General features: G+C 45.9%; 1 protein-coding gene across 1 annotated transcript in view; it reads left to right on the forward strand.

Annotated features, from left to right (window-relative positions):
* The window catches only part of ADCY1 (adenylate cyclase 1 (brain)), a 111,917-nt gene that overhangs the window by 44,460 nt on the left and 47,029 nt on the right, over positions 1–20,428 (forward strand). The window contains exons 5-7 of the mRNA XM_008583761.1: positions 1,516–1,674; positions 4,493–4,634; positions 4,957–5,112. Coding sequence (XP_008581983.1) covers positions 1,516–1,674; positions 4,493–4,634; positions 4,957–5,112 — 457 coding nt within the window. The remainder of the gene's footprint in view (positions 1–1,515; positions 1,675–4,492; positions 4,635–4,956; positions 5,113–20,428) is intronic.

Here is a 20,428-nt window from a genome sequence, read left to right on the forward strand (position 1 = left end):
AGTAAATGTTAACTTCAGTGTTTTGTTTCAGCGCCCCTTATTGGGGACTGGCAAACAACTAGAAAAAAGTTTAAAAAAATTTACATTCAAAATGTTTAAATAGGTGTTAGAGATAGATCCGTGGTCTAACTTCCAGATAACTTCTTTGTGAATCTGTGGCCCGCACACTTCTGAGGTTACTGAAGCTGCATGTGCTCCTGGACATCTGGGACCCTGACTTAGACGTGTGTCATTCTACAGTCCTGTGTCCTCGAGCATGGAGGCTGTGAAGGCAGCTGTATCAGAGTGGGTGCTGGGGCCTCTGTGTGCTGTCGTAAGGAGTGATGGGCAGAGCTTCCCCTGTTTGGAAGACAAGCCTGGGAGGGCAGCTGGCAGGGGTTCAGGGGAGGTGGGGAGGCCATGGGGGACATGGCCAGCAGGTGCTGCCACAGCCTGGGCCTGGGCTGTGGGAAGGAGCGGGCGCAGGTGGGAAGTCTGCAACGGGAAGTCTTGTGCGTCCTGTGGTGTTATTGAGAAATACCACCCAGGGGGGCCTCTGAAACGGGACTGTGGGGCAGAGCGTGGAGCTGGGTCAGGGGCACGGCAAGGGCTGAGCCGGGTTGTTGTCATCGTCACTGCCCTGATGGGGATGAGGGAGTGGGCTGTACTTTCCCGGTCCTTCTTGGAGCCTTTGTTAGTGTTTTCACACCTGAGGGGCTAGGAGGAGCAGGAGGTTGCCCCCCCCCCCCTTAAGCCTTGGGCTGCACTGGGGTAGAGTGTGAACTATTGCAGAGATTGTCAGAGCCAATCTAGCTGGAGCTGGGTTTATTCATGAGGAGACTGAGGCTCAGAGATGGCAAGGCTGTGCCCAGAGTTGGCCAGGCTGGACTGGGAGTACCCAGAAGTCCTCGATTCTCTCAGTGCTTGCCCTGCCTTCAGTTCACCTCCCCCAAGTGCCTCTCTGGCTCTGTCCTCCCGAGTTCTGATCTGGGTTAACACCTTTGCACCACTAGCCTCATGACTAGACGTAGCCTCTACTCCTTGACCCCAAGAATAGGACATTTGCACTGAGGCCCAAGGCCGAGTGTGTCAGGAAGGGGATGGGGCATGTAGCACAGATGTTGGGTTGCAGATCCTTTTCCACATTTCCAGTGGATGGTTACCTGCCTCTGGCCGGCAGCGGTCCTGCAGAGCTCTTTGTTAATCCATACTGTCCTGATGCCGCCATCTGAGGACAGTGGTGATGAGACCCACGTGGGATTTGGAAGTCCTGGGCTCATTTCCCTTTGGAGATTGCCCTAGATGGGGAGGACACTCAGGGAGGCCATTGGGGAAGCTCTTGGAGCTGGTATGGATACAGTGTGAGCTGGCTGGGAGCATGGCCCGGGGACAAGTCTGGGGCTGTCAGTTCATGGTGAGGCGGGAAGGGCCAGTCTGGAGACCTTCATGCTCTGGCCATGTGCAGCAGGGACAGCCCAGCCCCCTGGCGCTTACAGGCTCACTGCCCCAGCCCCACGCTCTGTGCCTGTGTTGCAGGTCCGTGGCTGAGGCCACCGAGGTGGACCTGAACATGCGTGTGGGGCTGCACACCGGCAGGGTCCTGTGCGGCGTCCTGGGCCTGCGCAAGTGGCAGTATGACGTGTGGTCCAACGATGTGACTCTGGCCAATGTCATGGAGGCTGCTGGTCTGCCGGGGTGAGTTGGGGACATGGGTAGGGGAGGTGTGCATTCGAAATGCTTTCTAATTACAGTAGTCTCTCTTTTGCTCTCCTTTCTTCAAACAGTTGCATAAAGTCAATAAGTCAGTGCATGATATTCAATGAAAAAATTAATGAGAACAGAATGAAAAGTATACCGTCCCTCTCACAGAGTGGGCAGGAGAATGGTGTGCCTGCAGGAGGGTCTCTGAGGCTGGCCTGGCTCTGTCACCTGGCACAGGAGTCATGCGTCCATGGGATCCCCAGCGTCTCATGAGAGGGGCTAGCGGGCCGCACCAGGTGTCCAGCATGCGTGTGTCTGCTCCTGTGATGCCTCCATTCCTGCAGGCAACTGTCTTCACTGTCGGGTTCTGGCCCCCCTTTCCCTGCCTCCCCCATCCACAAGCCCTTCCTCACCCAAAAGGGGTGTCATCCTCTGGACCTGTTTCTCTCTCCCTCCCAGACAACCCATGGGGGAGGTGGTCGAAACAGTCATTGAAGCCCTTTCTTTACGCTGAGCCCCTGAGCACAGCTTAGGGGCAGTGGCATTCTGGAGAGGTGGCCCACTCTGGAGAGCTCCTGTGAAATCACAGGAAGGGAGAGTACAGGACTCGTGGTCAGCAGAGCTCGTGATCTGTGTGCTGGAAATCTTCCTCAGAGCCATGGCTGAGCCTGCCACAGAACATGGCTGTTGGTTGTGACACCATGCGGCATTTCTAAGTGAGCTCAAACACCCAAATGGTCACAACCTCCAGACACGAGCCCCGCTCCTGGGTGGCCGCATGGAGCTCAACTCCCTCCTCCTCGCTGACCTTTGAGCAACTGACCCCTTCTTCCCATCTCCTCTATCCCCCTAGCACACGGTCTCTTGGTGGGATCACTGCTAACACTTTCTAGCTGTTTCTGCCCCTTTGGCAGCCAGGGTGAGTCCTCCCACTCCAGCAGCCCTCTCTGCAGCCCCTGCTGCCCTGGCAGAAAGTCCAGACCCACAGCCTGCCGTGCCGGGGGATATGAGCTGCCCACCCCTTGAGGTCTGCATTCTGGCCACGTTGGACAGTTGGACATTTAGAACACATGCATGCCCCACTGCCAGGGCCTCCTGTGATGCCCTCTTCTGGGCCTCCTCACCTGGCCAAGGCCTGCACACCTAGTGAGTAGGACTCACAGCGAAGTCACCCTCCCCCCTTGGTGGCTGTGGTCAGGTGGGTTAGGGCTTCTGATTTCTCCCCCAGCCCTCGCCTGGCTGGGACCCTCAGGTGCAGACCAATCCCGACAACCACACGTGGTCTCTCTGCATGCCTGTGAACACCAGTACCCTAGACGTTCCCTTTTCCCAGATCCCAAAATGCCCTGTGCCGAGAGCTGCTGTTTATCCCCATCAGCTCTGGGGGCTGGGGCTGGACAACCATCCACCTCCATTACTGAGGGACTGATGTGTCAGGAGTGAATGTGGGAGGGGACACGCTTTTACTCCTAGAGACCACTGCTGCCTGGAAGTTTCCAGACAGCCTGGGTGACCTTTGCAGTTGAAGGCCAGGCTGACGAAGGGAGGGCGGCAGGTGACAGTGTCCCTCAGGGAGAGCTCCCGAGTGAGTGCCCTGCCTGTCCTGGGCCACCAGCAGCTCGGTCTGTAGCCGTGTGGGCTTGGGGGTTGAGTGCTCTGAGTTGACAGTGACAAATGGTGCCTGTAGACGGGCACCCAGCCCACGGCGAGGGCCGGCACCAGGGAACCTGCCTGTGCTGTCTGCTGGGCCCTTCGTGGGCTCTCGTCTTTGTGGCCTGGCAGTCCCTCCCTGTCCCGCCTGCCCCTTCCTCTGACGATCATAACAGCAAAGGCCACTGTTGACCACCCGAGTCCTGCGCTCGTCCCCACTGGATCCCAGCAGGTTTGGGAGCTCTGCCTTCAGCACGGCTGTCCTAGCTGGGCTCTCCTGCTTTTGTCCTTAGCACTAAGATGTTAATTTTGAAACCAAGCCTTTTCCTCTGCAAGAAATTCAGAAGATTGTAGGGTTGTGTTTGCAGGGAATGATTTTGAACGCTGGGGAGTTTGCTTTTTGCTCCGTAAACCAGTGTGGCCGGGCCTGGCTAAGGAGCAGGGCTGCGGGTATTTTACCTGCTGTGTCACATTTGCGTTTCTGCTGAGCCAGTGCTGCTGTGACAGATTCTTCTGCCCTCTGCAGAAGACGTGCTTGGGGAAGTGTGAGCGCCGTGGGCTGTGCAGCCATCTCCCCCCTCCCCGTCCCCCTGCCTCCGCCTCATGTGGGGACACTGTGGCCGCTGGCCAGCCCTGCCTGTCGGCTTCCGGTTGGGTCTGCCTCCTGCTTCTTCACTCCAGGCAGACCCTGAGTGTTGGGGAGGGGCTCCCACTCTTCTGTTCCTCACCTCGCTGCTGCTTGTCTCCCGTCCTCTCTATCGCACCATTTAATGTTCTTCTTTCTGTCCCCTGTGGTCCCCCTGTCCCCCTCTGGCCTGGTACCCTCCGTGCCTCACTGTTCCCTCTTGCTCTGCCCTGCCTCTGTCTGCCTGGCCCTCCTCTCCTTTCTCCCCAGGCCACCCATGCAAACGTGCTGGGGGACGCGAATGCGCCCCGTGGAGCCTGCCCTGGGGGAGCCTCTGCCTGTGTCCTTCAGGTGAGGCCCCTATGGGACTTTGAGCAGCGGTGGCTGCAACTCCAGCCACAGCTCTACCTCCTTTATTTGTAGGATGGAGCCTGCCCTGGGGGAGCCTCTGCCTGTGTCCTTCAGGTGAGGCCCCCATGGGACTTTGAGCAGCGGTGGCTGCAACTCCAGCCACAGCTCTACCTCCTTTATTTGTAGGAAGGTTCACATCACAAAGACGACCCTCGCGTGCTTGAATGGGGACTACGAGGTAGAACCAGGTCATGGACATGAGAGGAACAGTTTCTTGAAAACTCACAATATCGAAACCTTTTTTATTGTGCCATCCCATCGGCGAAAGGTGGGCACTGGAACCTCCCTTGTTTGATCCTTAAAAGGCCGGGCCCATGCAAAGCTTTAAGGACGTAATTGCTCCTACATCATCCTCCATTCACTGCCTCTCTGGGCTGTGAACTTGCTAAGACAGGGAGGGGTGGCCCTGCTGACATGTGTCCTGGGCTTTACCTTTTCCAGGTGTGGGGAGGGGACCAGGTGAGGAGTGGACGAGCCGGATCCCAGTGCCTTGGGGGGGCTGTCACTGGCAGGGTCGTGTTCCTAGCCCGAGAGGCAAAGTGTGTCTCATTTACAGTATCTCTCTCTGTGTTCCTGTTGTATCTGGACAGATATTTCCAGGCCTGATTCTCTCAGATATAAAACCGGCCAAGAGGATGAAGTTCAAGACCGTCTGCTACCTGCTGGTGCAGCTCATGCACTGCCGGAAGATGTTCAAGGCTGAGATCCCCTTCTCCAACGTCATGACCTGCGAGGATGACGACAAGGTAGGAGTGGCTGGGGAACCACCGTGCAGAGCAAGTGGGGAGAGTGACCGTCCGTCCTCCCAGCATAGTCCCCATGCAGTTGAGCTAGATCGGGACTCACTGTTTACCCGTTTATAATCTTGTAAATGCTGCTCAGAGCTGAGCTGCTCTTTCTTTTCTGCAAAAATCTTTGTCACCTTGTACTTTTTTGCTCCTTGGTATTCTGTATACTCATCTGTAAGTTCAAGTCCGAGGTCGAGGGCAGGGTTCATTTCTCTTGAGGCCTTTCTCCTTGGCTTACAGACAAGCCACCTTCTTGCTGTGCCCTCACATGGCATAGAGAGAGGGCTCTGGTGTCTTCCTCTCCCTGTAAAGGCCCTAATCCCATCACGACCTCATCTAAACCTGATCACCTCCTAAGACCCCACCTCCTCATACCGCCACGTTGGGGCTGGAGCCTTCGACACACGGATTTTGGGGAGACACAAACATTTGGTCCAGCACAGTTGGCGATGGTCTTCCCCTCACTGACGTCACCTCACTGTGTTCTGGCTTCCAGGGCTGCCCTGAGAAGCTCGGTGCTGTTCTGGTTTCTTGATGTGACGCTTACGTGTGTTCTTGATCCCAGGAAGCTCACGGAATCTGTTCTCTGGGCTCTGTTCTGGACTTGTACTACAATGGCCTGATCGAGGTCTGCTTTTATACTTTGTGACAGCAACCCTGTGGACCCAGAGGATCCATCTTGGAAATATTAGGAATTATTTTGTTAATTGTTTCTTTTCCTGCATTTTCCCTGTTCTCCATTTCCCCAAACGCCTATCGTTTGGGTGTTGGACCTCGTGAGCTAGTGATCTAATTCTCCTTCTCTCTCTCTCTCTCTCTCTCTCTCTACTCCCTTCAGTTTTTGGAAAATTTCTTCAACTTTATTGTCCAACATTTCTGTTGAGTTTTTCATTTCTACAACCACATTTAAAAAATGCCTTTTTGTGAGCTCCTCTTTGTTTTTTTAATATTCCTTTTTATGGCATCCTGTTTCCACTTGAAGCTTGTACTTTTTCCCCTTTTGCATCCTTGAGATTTTCTTTTTTTTCACATTTCTTGTTTCAGAACTGTTTCCTCCAAGCAACTTTCGTTCTGTTTGTCTGTCTTCATTTATAACTCCGTCTTGCGTATGTGTCTAATGACCCTCACTGCTTTGTTCTTGATTAATATTAGGGAATTACAGAGCTGACTCAAAGTGCTGAGCTGGGGGGAGGATTTTCTCTTTGGGCTTTACTGCAGGGTGACCAGGGTTTTCATCTTTCTTCTTGGGTTGGTCAGAGTCACCTTTGAGTGTTCTTCCAATCTTCTGACAAGGGTGGGTGGAATTTGGGGTAAAAGTCTGGAGTTGAGTAGGGAGGACACAGTGGGGGGGTCTCAGCATTCACTTCAGCCACACAAGCCCGTGTGTGTAACCCTGGGCCAGAGACCCTGATGTTCCCTCCAGGAAAGACCTGCTGGTCTTCTCTGGGGTCAGCGAGGACCATATCCCAGGAGCCTGGGGTGGACCATAGGGACCTAACGCTGCCTTGTTGGCAGCTTCTGACCAGAGCGGCTGCTGCCATCAGTGCCCAAGCCTTTCAAACACGCCTGGCTTCCCTGTTGCCAGCTTACTTTCAGCCTTCTGGGGTCTGCACTGTCAGTGACCAATTTTCTGTTTTCTAAACATGTGCTGTTGATTTCTCCACTGCTGTTTTCTCTGCCTTTGTGGGTTTTATGCCTCTTAAAGGAACTTCATTATAGTGGTTTCAGAGGCTTCTCGGGAAGAAGCAAAATCCTGCTGACCCTCCCTCATGGCAGCTTGAGATAACACCTGAGGGTTGTGTGTATGTGTGTGTGTGATTTGGTTGTGAGCTCATATTTGCTGGAACTTTATCTGGAAATTCTGTAAGAACTCTGTTTATGGTGTATCCATCAAAGAAGATCAGCCTTTAGGTCTGCCAGGCATCAGGGAGCTGCTTTAAACTAAATGTTGGGCTTACGGTTTTTAGATGTCCCAGGTAGTAGGATTTGGGCCCCGATTGGGCTGATTTGTGTGCACACATACCTGGAGGGTCCCGTCCATTCAGAGCTGGGTCCAAGACAGGTGGGCCTCCTGTCTCCCATTGCAAGGTGCTTCCTGGGTCTCTTTGCTGAGGACAGAGCCTCTCAGAGCCTGGGATTCTTGCAGAGACTGTTGATCCCATGTCCTGCCTCACCTGACCCTAGCTTTCTGCTCTGGTGTTCTGCGAGTGCCCATGAAAAAGGCAGTCCTGCAGAAGTGCTGAGGTCTCCCGAGATGCCACTGTCCTGGCAGTAGCCAGTGGCTTCAGCCTTCCTGCCCGGTCTGGACTCCTACCTGCCTAAATGTTTCTGGCCTCTGATAATTTCCTTTACTTTCTGGCCATTTCAGTGTGCATTTTAAAACGCGCGTGTGTGTTTGTATTAATATTTGTACTCATAATTTGAAGGGGGGTATTTTTAGGGTGTTGTATTTGCCATATTGCCAGAAGCAGAAACATAATTGAATTGCTGTCTTCTGCCCACAGCACCAGGCAACCCCTGACAAAGCCCACGTGACCCTGCAGGGCCGGGCTGCGTTGAGGCAATTTAAGGTGCACAATTTAGGTGCATGCTCAAAACTCAGTCACCAAGATAAATAACATTTTCATGCAATATGTTGAAAAACTGCATTTAATCCAAAAGAGTCCATGATGAACAAAAAGTCAAAATGTTTAAAAAAAGCAGGAGAGTGCAGAGCCGTCGTGGAGCTGGAAGCAAAAGGGCCAGTCGGAAGCCTCCTAAGACTCCCTCAAAGAAGGCGTGGTGGGGGGCATGGATGTCATTCTGGCTGGGATCGCTGAGGGGCAGGCGTTTAATAAGACTTGGGAATTCAGGCATGTTCCTGGGCAGAGTTTGCTGGCCTCTGACTCATATATTCAAACTCTGCTTCACAAACCAAGGCGGCAAGGGGGCTGCTTCCCTCTTCTGCAGGGCGGCTGCCCCCATTCAGATTTCAGGGGCACTGGTGGCATGCCCCTTTAGGAGCTTGGTGGGTTTGGAAGGGGTTGCAAACCCAGGCTTCTGGGACTCACCTTCTCAGGCCATCTGCAGCTCCTGCTCCTGCCCCTGGTACCTTGGAACCCAGGAACCTGCAGGGCCCCCGCAGCCCAGCCCTTCTCAGTTGCCAGCCTGGACGACTTTGCTGTCACACCCCCACCCCCTACCCCCTGGCCTGGGCAGACCAGAGTGTGCAGGGTCCCCTCGGTCTCCTTTCACGGCAGGAGTTTCCCCTGTGTTCCTCACGCTCATCCACAGCCCAGCTTCTCTGACATCCACACCTCTCCCTTCCCACCTCCCCTGGTGGCAGTGAGCAGTGGCGTCCCTGGTTTTGTCCTTGGTCCTTCTGTCCCCCAGTCTCCCTGGACAGCTGGCACTCACCCACAGACTCACTACGGGCTCAGGGCCCCTAGCCCCAGGCCCACTGCTGCCTGCTCGGCCCTGGACTGACCCCTGGCCTGACAGGACTTCTCTGTTAGTCTGATACACTTACCGTGGTCCCAGTGCCCGGGCACTCAAGCCCCCTCCCAAGTCTTGCTCCTTTCTGTCTCTCATCAGGAGGTCAGATGCCACCTGAAGCCTGATCCTTTGTCTGTGCTTCTCGTGGCAAAGCCCCAGGCCCTGCCCCAGCCTGGCTCCTCCAGCCCCTTCTAGATGGGTCCCACCCTGGTGCTGGGCCCATTCCTGCCTTAGGTGTGCCTCAGGGCCTGGCCCTGCCTGCCTGCCACCCTTGTCCCCAGGGCCTCCCTCCAGTGTCGAAGGCTCATCTTCCCTCTGAGTGACTCCACGCCTCTCCAGCCATGCACAAGTGCTCTGCCTGCAGGAGGTCCTCCCCTTTGCTTGCTGGGCAGGCTCTGTGGGCCACGCCTGAGCCTTGGCTGCTCTGACATTGCCCCTTTGTTGCCATCTGCCCCATCTTTGTTGCTGCTGCCTTGTGATCAGTGAAACAAGCCCCAAACAGGGAGAAGAGTAGTGTCTGCACCATAGGGGACATCAAAGGGTGGTCATGGGGCAGTGACAGGCGGTAGCCTCAGTGGGGACAACTGTGGTCATCCTGGGCATGTGACGAGGACTCTGTGAGGGACAGGTGCAGACTGTGCTCCGAGCATCCCCCTCCTGCAGCACCGGCTCCCCAGGCATCCCGGGCCACCTTCATGTGTCCATCCTGCCTCTGCGCACTCTACCTACCTCATCTCCACACCCAGCCCCCACCCAGCTGGCCTGAGCCTGGGAGCTGGATTCAGGATCGGGGTAGGGGTATGTGTTCTGTGGTTCCAGACCTTGGTGAGGCTTTTGTGAGCAGAGATGTCTGGAGTTCTGGGGAGCGACTTACAAATATGCTCAGACAGCCTCAGACTCTCACTGGGGGTCCAGGGTTCTCAACTCGCTCATTCAGGGGTGTGGGAGGCAGGACAGTGGGGATCAGCCACTAGGTGGCGGTGTCGCACAAGGACCTATTGGTAGGTGGGGCCTTGCAGTGGGGGAGACAGATTGGGCTCAACTTCTAACACAGCATGAGCCAGTGGGAATTTACAGCCCAGGAGCAGGGTGGGAGTCAGGGGATGGAAACCAAGGGGCAACATCAGGGGGAAGGGAGATCCTCGTTAAACCGACCTAATAGGATTCTTGCTGAAGATAGGCCAGGGTGATCAGGTGTCACTTGGGGATGGTGGAGGATGAGGAACCCAATCAGATATCCAGGGTGATCAGATATGGAGGGTGCGGGGTTTGCTATACTGACTTAGCACGGTTCTTGTTAATACTGGATTCTACAAGGAAGTGCACAGAAGGGCCTAGGAGAAGGTTCAGGAGCCTGACTATAGTTTGGTCAGGCAGAGAATCTTGGTCAGGCCCCACACAGTCCGACGCCTCCCAGCTGGGTTCAGAATTGAACCTCTCCCACTGAGAGGCCTGAATGTCCCCCCAGGGTTTGGTCTCTTATCCTGCAGCCAGGGTAGCCGTGCACAGGGCTTCAGGTCTTGCTCAAACAGCCGCTCGTCAATACCCCAGGATTAGCTCCTACAATCCACCCAGAACCCCCAGTGCATTTACACCTGTTCTGTTTTTCCTTCAGTTCTCTTTTCTGGTGATAAAAGTAACTTATTGTGGAAAATAATGGAGAATTACAAAAACATACAAAAAAAAGAATAAAAAGCATTTGACTATTATCCTCCCTCTCCACAAAAAAGCTGTTAACATTTTCTTCCTTCTGGTTTATTAAATGTGTATGTATGCCTACAAATTTTTTAATAAACTTGATTGAATGATACATAGGCAGTTTGCTTGTTTTCTTCACTTGCTAATATATCCTAAAAATTTCCTTATGTTATTAAATATTCGTCAAAAATATGATTATTTAATCATTGCATAGATTTCCAGCCTAAGGAGAGACCTTTTACTTAATCACCTCTATTCATATTTATGTCACTTCTGCTTTTATTTTTATTTCTATTTTTTATTGGAACATAGTTGATTGTACATATCTGTGGGGTACAGCTTTTTCTTTTTTCTTTTTTTAAATTTCTATTTTTATTTTAAATAAAGCAAATCATGCACGACATTTTTGTTCATCAAAGTGCATTCACATCTCTGATTATTTTGAAAATGAAATCCTATGAGTCAAATGTCTGCACGAGTGTGTGTGTGGCTGGTTAGAGGTTGTGATGGTGGTCACCGACTGGCCTGGTCTGGTGGGGTTTGTGCCATTGCCATCTGGAGCCAGATTGGGGACACTTCTCTATTCTTTATTCTAGTTCCCTAGTGTCTGACAGCACACTTATCCCCACTCATGTGTACACCCAGGAGCCTCCTACTTCTGTCTTTTTTTTTTTTTTCCTTTTTGTCTTTTTTCGTGACCGGTAACGGGATCGCAACCCTCAGTGTCGCGCCCGTACCACGACTGGCAGTGGGATCGCAACCCTCAGTGTCGCGCCTGTACTGCGACCGGCAATGGGATCGCAACCCTAGGTGTCGCGCCCGCACCGTGCTCAACCAGTGAGCGGACCGGTCTCTATATGGGATCCGAACCCCTGGCGGGAGCACCGCCGTGTTCCCAAGCGCCGCACTCTACCAAGTGCACCACCGGGCCAGCCCTACTTCTGTCTTTTTTAATGCTGTTTTTGTCCTTCTCTTCATACTCTAAGCTTACTTATATAAAAATTAAGTTCTCCACACTGTTTACCATTTTATATTTCCTTCCGGAAATCAATGTGTATATGTACCAGAAAATGCAAATTTAAACTTACCAGTTAATGCAAAAAGGAATGTGTCTTTTTGTCCTATGCACTGCCTTTTGCTTCAGTGACAGACCTTAGAAATCCTGGAGGCACATAACACATACCAGTCCTTTTTAAGTGGCCAAATGGCTGCCAGCCGCATGTGCAAGACGTGACCTCCCACCGGCTTGTTGTTGGAGAGAACTTTATTTCTGGTGGTTGTTCTCATGGGCATTGGTGCTGTGGACATCTTTTCCTACAAACATTTTAGCAAGCGTTGCAAGGATAGCCTTGGGTATTTCTTTGTAGTGAGATAGCTGGGTTAAATGATGTGTCCATTTCAATTTTGCATAGCTGTTGCCAAATTGTTCTCTCCAAGCCTTTGTTTGCTGTGCTGTCTCCCACCAAGCGTGGACATGAGCCTTCGCTGCCTACCTTGCTGGAGCTGCACGTTAGCATGGGTTAAAATAGCACCAGGGTACTCTACGCTGCATCTTTTCTTCTCTGTTTCTGATCCACCTGGGGTCTGTCCTACTCTGTCTCCTGGGCTTTTTGTTTAAACGTGGCTAGGAACTTTTAAAAAGTATAACTTCCACCATATCTATCTGAATTTAATGAAGATTAAATTTCAGCTTATTTGGTCCACACTAACTGAAACTGTGCAAGAACTTTTTACTTAATTCTCTTGGATTTTCTTGGTCTATAACGATATATGTATCAAATAGTGATAATTTTGCTTCTTCTTTTCCTTCCTATATTAAATGATAATAATAAGATGGGCATTCTGTTTTGTTCAGGCTTTAATAATTAAAATGAATAGGGTCTTTAACATTAATTATGATGCTTTGCATTAGAAGTAATAGTACGAGAGTACTTTAAAAAGTTCATGGAAAGATTCGTCCTATCTTTTAATTCTATTTTACCACGAACTTTTGAAGTACCCTCATTACGTGCCTAATTATTTATGCTAAGAAAGTATAGCCCATGTGAGTTAGCATTTGCACTTCTTTTTTTAAAATGAGAAGTGGATGTTGATTTTTAGTAACTACTTTTGAGTGTGTTTCAAGATGATCAACGTGGTGGCTTTTCTCCGCTGACTGTTAACATGGGCAGTGGTGTTACTGGGTCCGGTGGTGTCTCTGATGCTGTGAGAGCTTTTCCTTTATTGCTTATTCCATGGCTTGGGCAGTTCCGGTACATTTTTAGACATGTGCTCAATGTCTACTCACTGAGGGCAGCCACCCTCCTCTCTGTCTCCTGACCCATGCATCGGCTACTCTTGTGTTGTCGAGTCATAGAGGACGGCTGTGATTCTTGATTGTGGAAGAGAAGCAGTAACTCAGGACCTGGCAGGTGAGCTGACCAGCAAAGGGTGAGGGGGTGACAGGGTGTGATGGGATGGAAGACCTGAATGAGGCCCTGCATGCATCTGTGCCCCCAGGTGTGTCAGGCCAGGACATTTGACTCTGGCCACCTGTCTTCCAAGCAAGCCCAATTTCAGGCAATGCCCAGTGACCATGGAGGGACTTGGGTCACGGTTTGCTTGTCTGGGTCATAGACTAAATGGGCAGCTCTGAGCCATCATATAAATGGAATCATGCAGTTTGTGATCTTTTGAATTCGGCTTTTTCTCCACTCAGCATTATGCTCTTGAGATCCATCCTGTTGTGCATCTTGATAATTTTTTCTTTTTACGGCTGTGTAGTCTTCCATGATAGGGATGGACCACTGTTTGCTAACCTTTCTGCTGTTGAAGGACATTTCTGTTGTTTCAGTTTTTGACTGTTATAAAGCTGCTATAAATATTGATGTACAGATTTTTGTGAGCATGTAAGTTTTAATTTTTCTGGGATAGATGCCCAGGTGTGCGATTGATGGGTCATACTTACTTTTTGTTGGGAAACTGCCAAAGTTTTCCAGAGTGTCTGTACTATTTTGCATTCCCATCAGCAACGTATGAAGAATCCAGTTCTTCTGCATCCTAGCCAGCGCTTTTTTTTTTTTCAATTTTAGCTGTTCTAATAAGTATGTAGTGATATCTCTTTGGATTTTATTTTTGCATTTCACTGATGGCTGCGGATGTTGAACATCTTTTCTTGTATTAATTTTCCATTCATATGTTGTCTTTCTCTTTGGTGAAATGTCCCTTCATGTCCTTTGTTTGTTTTCTAATTTGATTTTTTTGTTCTGTTCACTTTTGAGAGTTCTTGATATATCCTAAATATGATTGTTTTGTCAGATATGTGGTTTGCAAATATTTTTCCCCCGTCTGTAGCTTGTCTTTTCAACATCTTAACAAGGTTTTTCACAGAACAGATTTTTTTTTCCTTTTTGTCTTTTTTACTGACCGGTAACGGGATCGCAACCCTCGGTGTCGTGCCCGCACCGCGCTCAACCAGTGAGCGGGAGCCGGTCTCCACATGGGATCTGAACCCTCGGCGGGAGTGCCGCTGCGCTCCCAGGCGGCGCACTCTCCAGTGCGCCACCGGGCCGGCCCCACAGAACAGATTTTTGTTTTTGTTTTTTCTTTTCTTGGTGGCTGGCCAGTAGGGGGATCTGAACTTGACCTCCGGGTTGTAGTACTGTGCTCTGACCAACTGAGATAACTGGCCAACCCAACAGACATTTTTATTTTTATCTTTTTCCTTTAAATTTTTATTTTGTCAATATACAATGTGGTTGGTTATTATGGCCCATCACCGAAACCTCCCTCCCTCCTCCCTCTTCCCCCTCCCACCCAAGAATGTCCTTTCCGTTTGCTTGTTGTAACAACTTCCAAAAAATTATAGTTGTTATATCTTCTTCCCCCTCCCCCCAGTTTTTTTTTTGTGTGTGTGTGTGTGTGAGTGAATTTATTTATTTATTTTTAGCTCCCACCAATAAGTGAGAACATGTGGTATTTCTTTTTCTCTGCCTGACTCGTTTCACTTAATATTATTCTCTCAAGGTCCATCCATGTTGTTGCAAATGGCAGTATTTCATTCGTTTTTATAGCTGAGTAGTATTCCATTGTGTAGATATACCACATTTTCCGTATCCACTCATCCGATGATGGACATTTGGGCTGATTCCAGCTCTTGGCTATTGTGAAGAGTGCTGCAATGAACATTGGGAAACAAGTATACCTTCGACTTGATGATTTCCATTCCTTTGGATATATTCCCAGCAGTGGGATAGCTGGGTCATATGGTAGATCTATCTGCAACTGTTTGAGGAACCTCCATACCATTTTCCATAGAGGCTGCACCATTTTGCAGTCCCACCAACAATGTATGAGAGTTCCTTTTTCTCCGCATCCTCGCCAGCATTTATCATTCAGAGTCTTTTGGATTTTAGCCATCCTAACTGGGGTGAGATGGTATCTCAGTGTAGTTTTGATTTGCATTTCCCGGATGCTGAGTGATATTGAGCATTTTTTCATATGTCTGTTGGCCATTTGTATATCTTCCTTAGAGAAATGCCTGCTTAGCTCTTTTGCCCATTTTTTAATTGGGTTGCTTGTTTTTTTCTTGTAAAGTTGTTTGAGTTCCTTGTATATTCTGGATATTAATCCTTTGTTGGATGTATATTTTGCAAATCTTTTCTCCCACTCTGTTGGTTGTCTTTTAGCTCTGTTAATTGTTTCTTTTGCTGTGCAGAAGCTCTTTAGTTTGATATAATCCCATTTGTTTATTTTTCCTTTGGTTGCCTGTGCTTTTGGGGCCAACAGACATTTTTAATTTTGAAGACATCCAATTTATTGATCTTTTTTCTTTTATGAATCTTGTTTTTATTGTCATATCTAAGAATTTTTATGTAGCCCAAGTCCCAAAGATTTTCACATACATTTTCTCTTAAGAGCCTTACAATTTTATGCATAGTAGTTAAATCTATGATTCATTTTACATCAATTTTTTATAAGGTATAAGATTGAGGTCAAGGTTCGTTTTTTTGCTTATGCATATCTGATTGCTCCAGAACCATTTGTTGGAAAGCTGTCCTCTCTCCATTGAATTGCTTTTGCACTTTTGTCAACAACCATTTGGCCATACGTGTGTGAGGCTATTTCTGGGTTCTCTATTCTGTTTTATTGATATCTTTGTCTATTCCTCTGCCAACACCATACAGTCTTGGTTAATGTAGTTATATAAGTCTTAAAATCAGGTAGAGTGATTCTTCTTACTTTATTCTTTTTAAGGAAAATGAGCTATTCTGGTCCTTTTACCTTTTTATTTAACATTTGGGTAAACTTATCTATCTACAAAAAAAATTCTGCTGGGATTTTGATAAGAATTACGCTAAACTTGTGTATGTCTATATGGGAAGAATTGACGTCTTTGCCCTGTTGATTCTTCCAGTCCATGAATGCAGTGTGCCCCTCCATTTGTTCAGACCTCCTCTGATTTCTTTCATCAGCATTGAGTCCTGGCCATATTTTGCTAGATTTACACACATCATTTCATTCTTATCAGTGATTATAAATGGTATTATATTTTAATATTGGTCTTCCATTCTCAGTGCTACTATAAAAAATACTGTTTAAAAAATTGTTTATTTATTTATTTTTAAATTTTAACTTCTCAATATACATTTAGTTGATTTTCATGACCCTTTACCCATTCCTCTTTCCCCCCTTGCTCTCTCCCCTCCCCCCCACATCATATCTGTTCACTTGCCTTCACAAATTCAAGGAATTGTTGTGATTTTTGTGTCTTCTTTCTCCCCCTTTATTTGTTTGTGTGTTTATTTATTTATTTTCAGCTCCCACAAATAAGTGAGAACATGTGGTATTTCTCTTTCTGTGCCTGACTTGTTTATCTCATATCCTGTGACCTTGTGGAACTCACTTATTTTTCTAGGGGGTATTTTTTTTTGTATATTCCTTGGGATAGTCTATGTAGACCATCATGTCATCTGAAAATCAGATGGTTTCATTTATTTTTTCCCATTTGTATGCCTTATTTCCTTTTCTTGCCTTACTGCTCTGGCTTGGGTTTCTAGCTCCATGTTGAATAAGGCTGGTGAGAACAGATATCTCTGCCTTGCTCTGAATCATGGAAGGAAACCATTGTCTGCCATCATTAAGTACAATGTTAGCTGTAGGTGTTCTACAGATGTTCTTTATCAAGTTGGGGGAATTCCCCTCAATTCCTAATTTTCTGATAATTTTTATATGAATGGGAATTGAATTTTGTCAAATCATTTTTTGGTATCAATTGACTTTTCTTCTTTAACCTTTTAACCTGGTGGATTACATTGATGTTCAAATATTTAACCATCTTTGCATCCTTAGAATTGGTCATTGGTATATGTTCTATTTATATATTGCTGAATTTTATTTGCTAATATTTTTTAAGGATTTTTACATCTATATCCATGGGAGATATTGTCCTATACTTTTCCTTTTTTGTACTGTCTTTGTCTGGTTTTGGTATCAGGGTGATACTGACTTTATAAAGTAAATTGGGAAATGCTGATTCCTCTTCTATTTTCTGGATGAGATTGGGTAGAATTGGTGTTGATTCTTTTTTAAACATGGCTAGAATTCTCCAGTGAAGCCAGCTGAGCATGGAGATCACCTTTTCAGGAATTTTAAAATTATGAAGTCAGTTTCCTTAATAATTATAGGGCTATTCAAATTACCTTTTGTGATGGGTGAGTTGTGGAAGTTTTTGTGTTTCAAAGAATAGTTAATCTATTTTCACTAGATCTATTTTCATTTGATCTAAGTTGTCAGAATTATGTGTGTAGATTTTTCATAGTATCCCTTTATTGTCCTTTTGATATCTGCAGAGTATGCAGTAAAATCACATTTCATTCCTGAATTTGTTTTGTATCTTTTGTCAGGCTTGCTAGAGATTTCTCAACTTAATTAATATTTTCAGAGAATCAGCTTTTTTGTTTCATTGACTTTTCTCTATTTTTTCTGTTTTCGTTTCATTGAATTCTCTTTATTATTTTCTTCTTTCTATTAGCATTGAGTTTATTTTGCATTTCTTTTTCTAGTTTATTAACATGGTGCTTAGATTAGTGATTTGAAACATCTTCTCTTTTCTTATATCAGCATTTAGTACTATTAAATTTCTTGTTAGCGCTGCTTTAGCTATGTCCCACAGATTTTGATATGTTATGTTATGTTTTCACTTTCAGTAAGATCAATGTATTTTTCATCTCCCCTGAGATTCTCTCTTTGACCTATGGCTTATTTAGAAGTGCTTGGAGATTTTCCTGTTATCTTACTGTTACTGATTTTATTTTGATTCCATTTTGGTCTGAGAATACACATTATGTATGGTTTCAATTATTTTAAATTTGTTAAGTTTTGTTTTACAGCTAAGGATATATGGTCTGTCTTAGTACATACTCATGGGCATGTGAAAAGAATGTGTATTCTGCTGTTGTTGGGTGGTGTATACTATAAATGTCAGTTAGTTCTTCTTAATTATGGTGGTGTTGTATTCTCTTACATCCTGCTGATTTTCTGTCTAGTTGTTCTATTGATTGTTGAGAGAGGGTGTTGACATCTTCAACTATAATTGAGAACTTGTTGACATCTCCAACTATAATTGAGAACATTAAGTTCTATAAGTCTTGGCTTCATGTAATTTAAAGCTCTGTTGTTTGATGAATATGCATTTAGGATTTCTAGATCATTTAATTATTATGAAATGTCTTTCTCTGTCCCTTGTAATTTTTCTGTGCTCTGAAACCTACTTTTTCTAAATTCAATAACACAGCCGCTCCTGCTTTCTTTATATTAATGTGTTCATGGTATATTATTTCTATTCTATTAGTTTCAACCTACCTATATTGTTATATTTGAGGTGAATTTTTTGTAGGCAGCATATAGTTGGATCATATTTGTTCAATCATTTCTGGCACTCTCTGTTTTACAATTGGTTTATTTAGACCATTTATACTTAATGTAGTTTTTGATATGTTTATATGTTATTGAAAGTCTGCCAGTTTATTTATTTTTGTTTCTGTTCCTTTTGTTTTCATTTCTCTGTTTTGTATTTCCTACCTTGCTGTGGTTTACTTGAACAGTTTTTAGAATTCCATTTTGATTTACGTATAGTTGTTTGAGTATCTTTTTGTATAAAATTTTTAGTGGTTGCTCTAGATATATATTATTTTCATATAACATATCACAGTGTATTCATGTCAACATTTTACCAGTTTTAGTGTAGAAACTGCACCTCCCTTTAATTCCCTTTATTCAAATACCAACAGATACCAACATCAATATAATTATAAATGGAGGAGAATAAATATTAAATATTTTAATTATTAAATGTATATGTCCTCTACATACATTTAATACTACATTAGACAAATTTATAATTTTTGGTTCAACCAGCAAATATCATGTAGAAAAAACAAAAGGAGAAGAAAAATATGAGGATACTTCAAAAAGTCTATGGAAAAATTTGTATTAACTTTTAATTCTATTTTTCCATGAACATTTGAAGTACTCTCAATATTTATCCATTTTTTTGTTCTTTCTGTTCTTTTCCTTTCTGATGTTTCAACATTTCTTCTTTTACCATCTACTTTTTGTTTCAAGAACTTCCTTTGGCTATTCTTTTAGGCTGATTACAAATTCTCTTAGTTTTCCTTCATCTAAAAATGTTTTGATTTTCCCTTCATTCCTGAAGTATATTGTTGCTGCATATAGAATTCTGGGATTACAATCTTTTTCTTTTAGCCTTGAGAAATGTTTTTCTATTTTCTTCTGGCTCCCATGGTTTCTGAAGAGAACTTTACTGGCATTCTAGGTGGCTTTTTCCCCTAATTCAGGTGTCACTTTTCTCATGCTGCTTTCGAGATTTTTTTTCTTTATCTTTTGTTTTCAGAAGTTTGATTATGATGTGTCTCGACCTGTATTTCTTTGAGTTTATCCTGTTTGAGATTTGGTCACTTAATTCGATCTGTAAATTTATATCTTTTGCCGAATTTGGGAAATTTTCTGCTGTTATTTTTTCAGATACTTGTCCAGTCCCATACTCTTTTTCTTTTTCTTCTGGGACTCTGATGACATGAATGAATGTTAGATCTTTCATTTTTGTCCCATAGTTTCAGAGGCTCTTTTTTTTTCAGATACTTGTCCAGTCCCATACTCTTTTTCTTTTTCTTCTGGGACTCTGGTGACATGAATGAATGTTAGATCTTTCATTTTTGTCCCATAGTTTCAGAGGCTCTTTTTTTTTTGTAACCCCTGGACAGACGTGTAACCCCACCATCGGCTGCTGAGATGACTCTTATGCAGTCTCCCCACCAGCAGGGGCAGAGCCACGACTGCATCTCAGATCCCCAAACCCAATCCCAGCCTGCGCTGGACGGGGATAAAGTTTATTTTCTTTATATTGTTCAGATTGGATAATTTCTATTGTTCTGTCTTCGTGCCCAGGAATTCTTTCCTCTGTGCACTCCAGTCTGAAGTTGAGCCCACCCATTGGATTTTTTTTATTTTGGTTATTGTATGGTTTTGTTCTATAACTGCTATCTGGTTCTTCCTTACACCTTCTCTTTGTTTTCTGAGACTTTCTATATTTCGTTTAAGTGTGTTCTTAATTACTTCTTAAATGAATTTTAATTATCACTGCTTTAAAATCTTTGTGAGATAGCTGTAACAATTGTGTCATCTTGATGTTGGTATCTGCTGATTGTCTTTCTTATTCAAGTTGAGATTTTTCTGGGGCTTGGGATGATGAGTGATTTATGTTTATTGTACACTAGACATTTGGGGTACTCTGTTATGAGACTCTGGATCTTATTGAAGTCTTCTGTTTGAGCAGGCTTCCTCGGACTCCGCACCAGTGGGGTGATGAGAGTGCTGCCCTCTTATTGCCAGGTGTAGGTGGAAGTCCAGGTTCTCCACTGGTCCTCCATGACATCTGGGGGACAGGGCATCTTGACTGTTGAGCACATTTGGAAATTCAGATTTTCCAGTAGGGAATCTGCATTCCCTACTGCAATGTACTTACTTGCATTATAAGTGGGGCTCATTGCTGCGTAGTGGAGTTGAAAATCTCAACTCCAGATTCAGCCTTCTCTGGTGCTGT

Source organism: Galeopterus variegatus, unplaced genomic scaffold (assembly GCF_000696425.1).
Source record: "Galeopterus variegatus unplaced genomic scaffold, G_variegatus-3.0.2 Scaffold3032, whole genome shotgun sequence".
Classification (NCBI taxonomy): domain Eukaryota; kingdom Metazoa; phylum Chordata; class Mammalia; order Dermoptera; family Cynocephalidae; genus Galeopterus; species Galeopterus variegatus.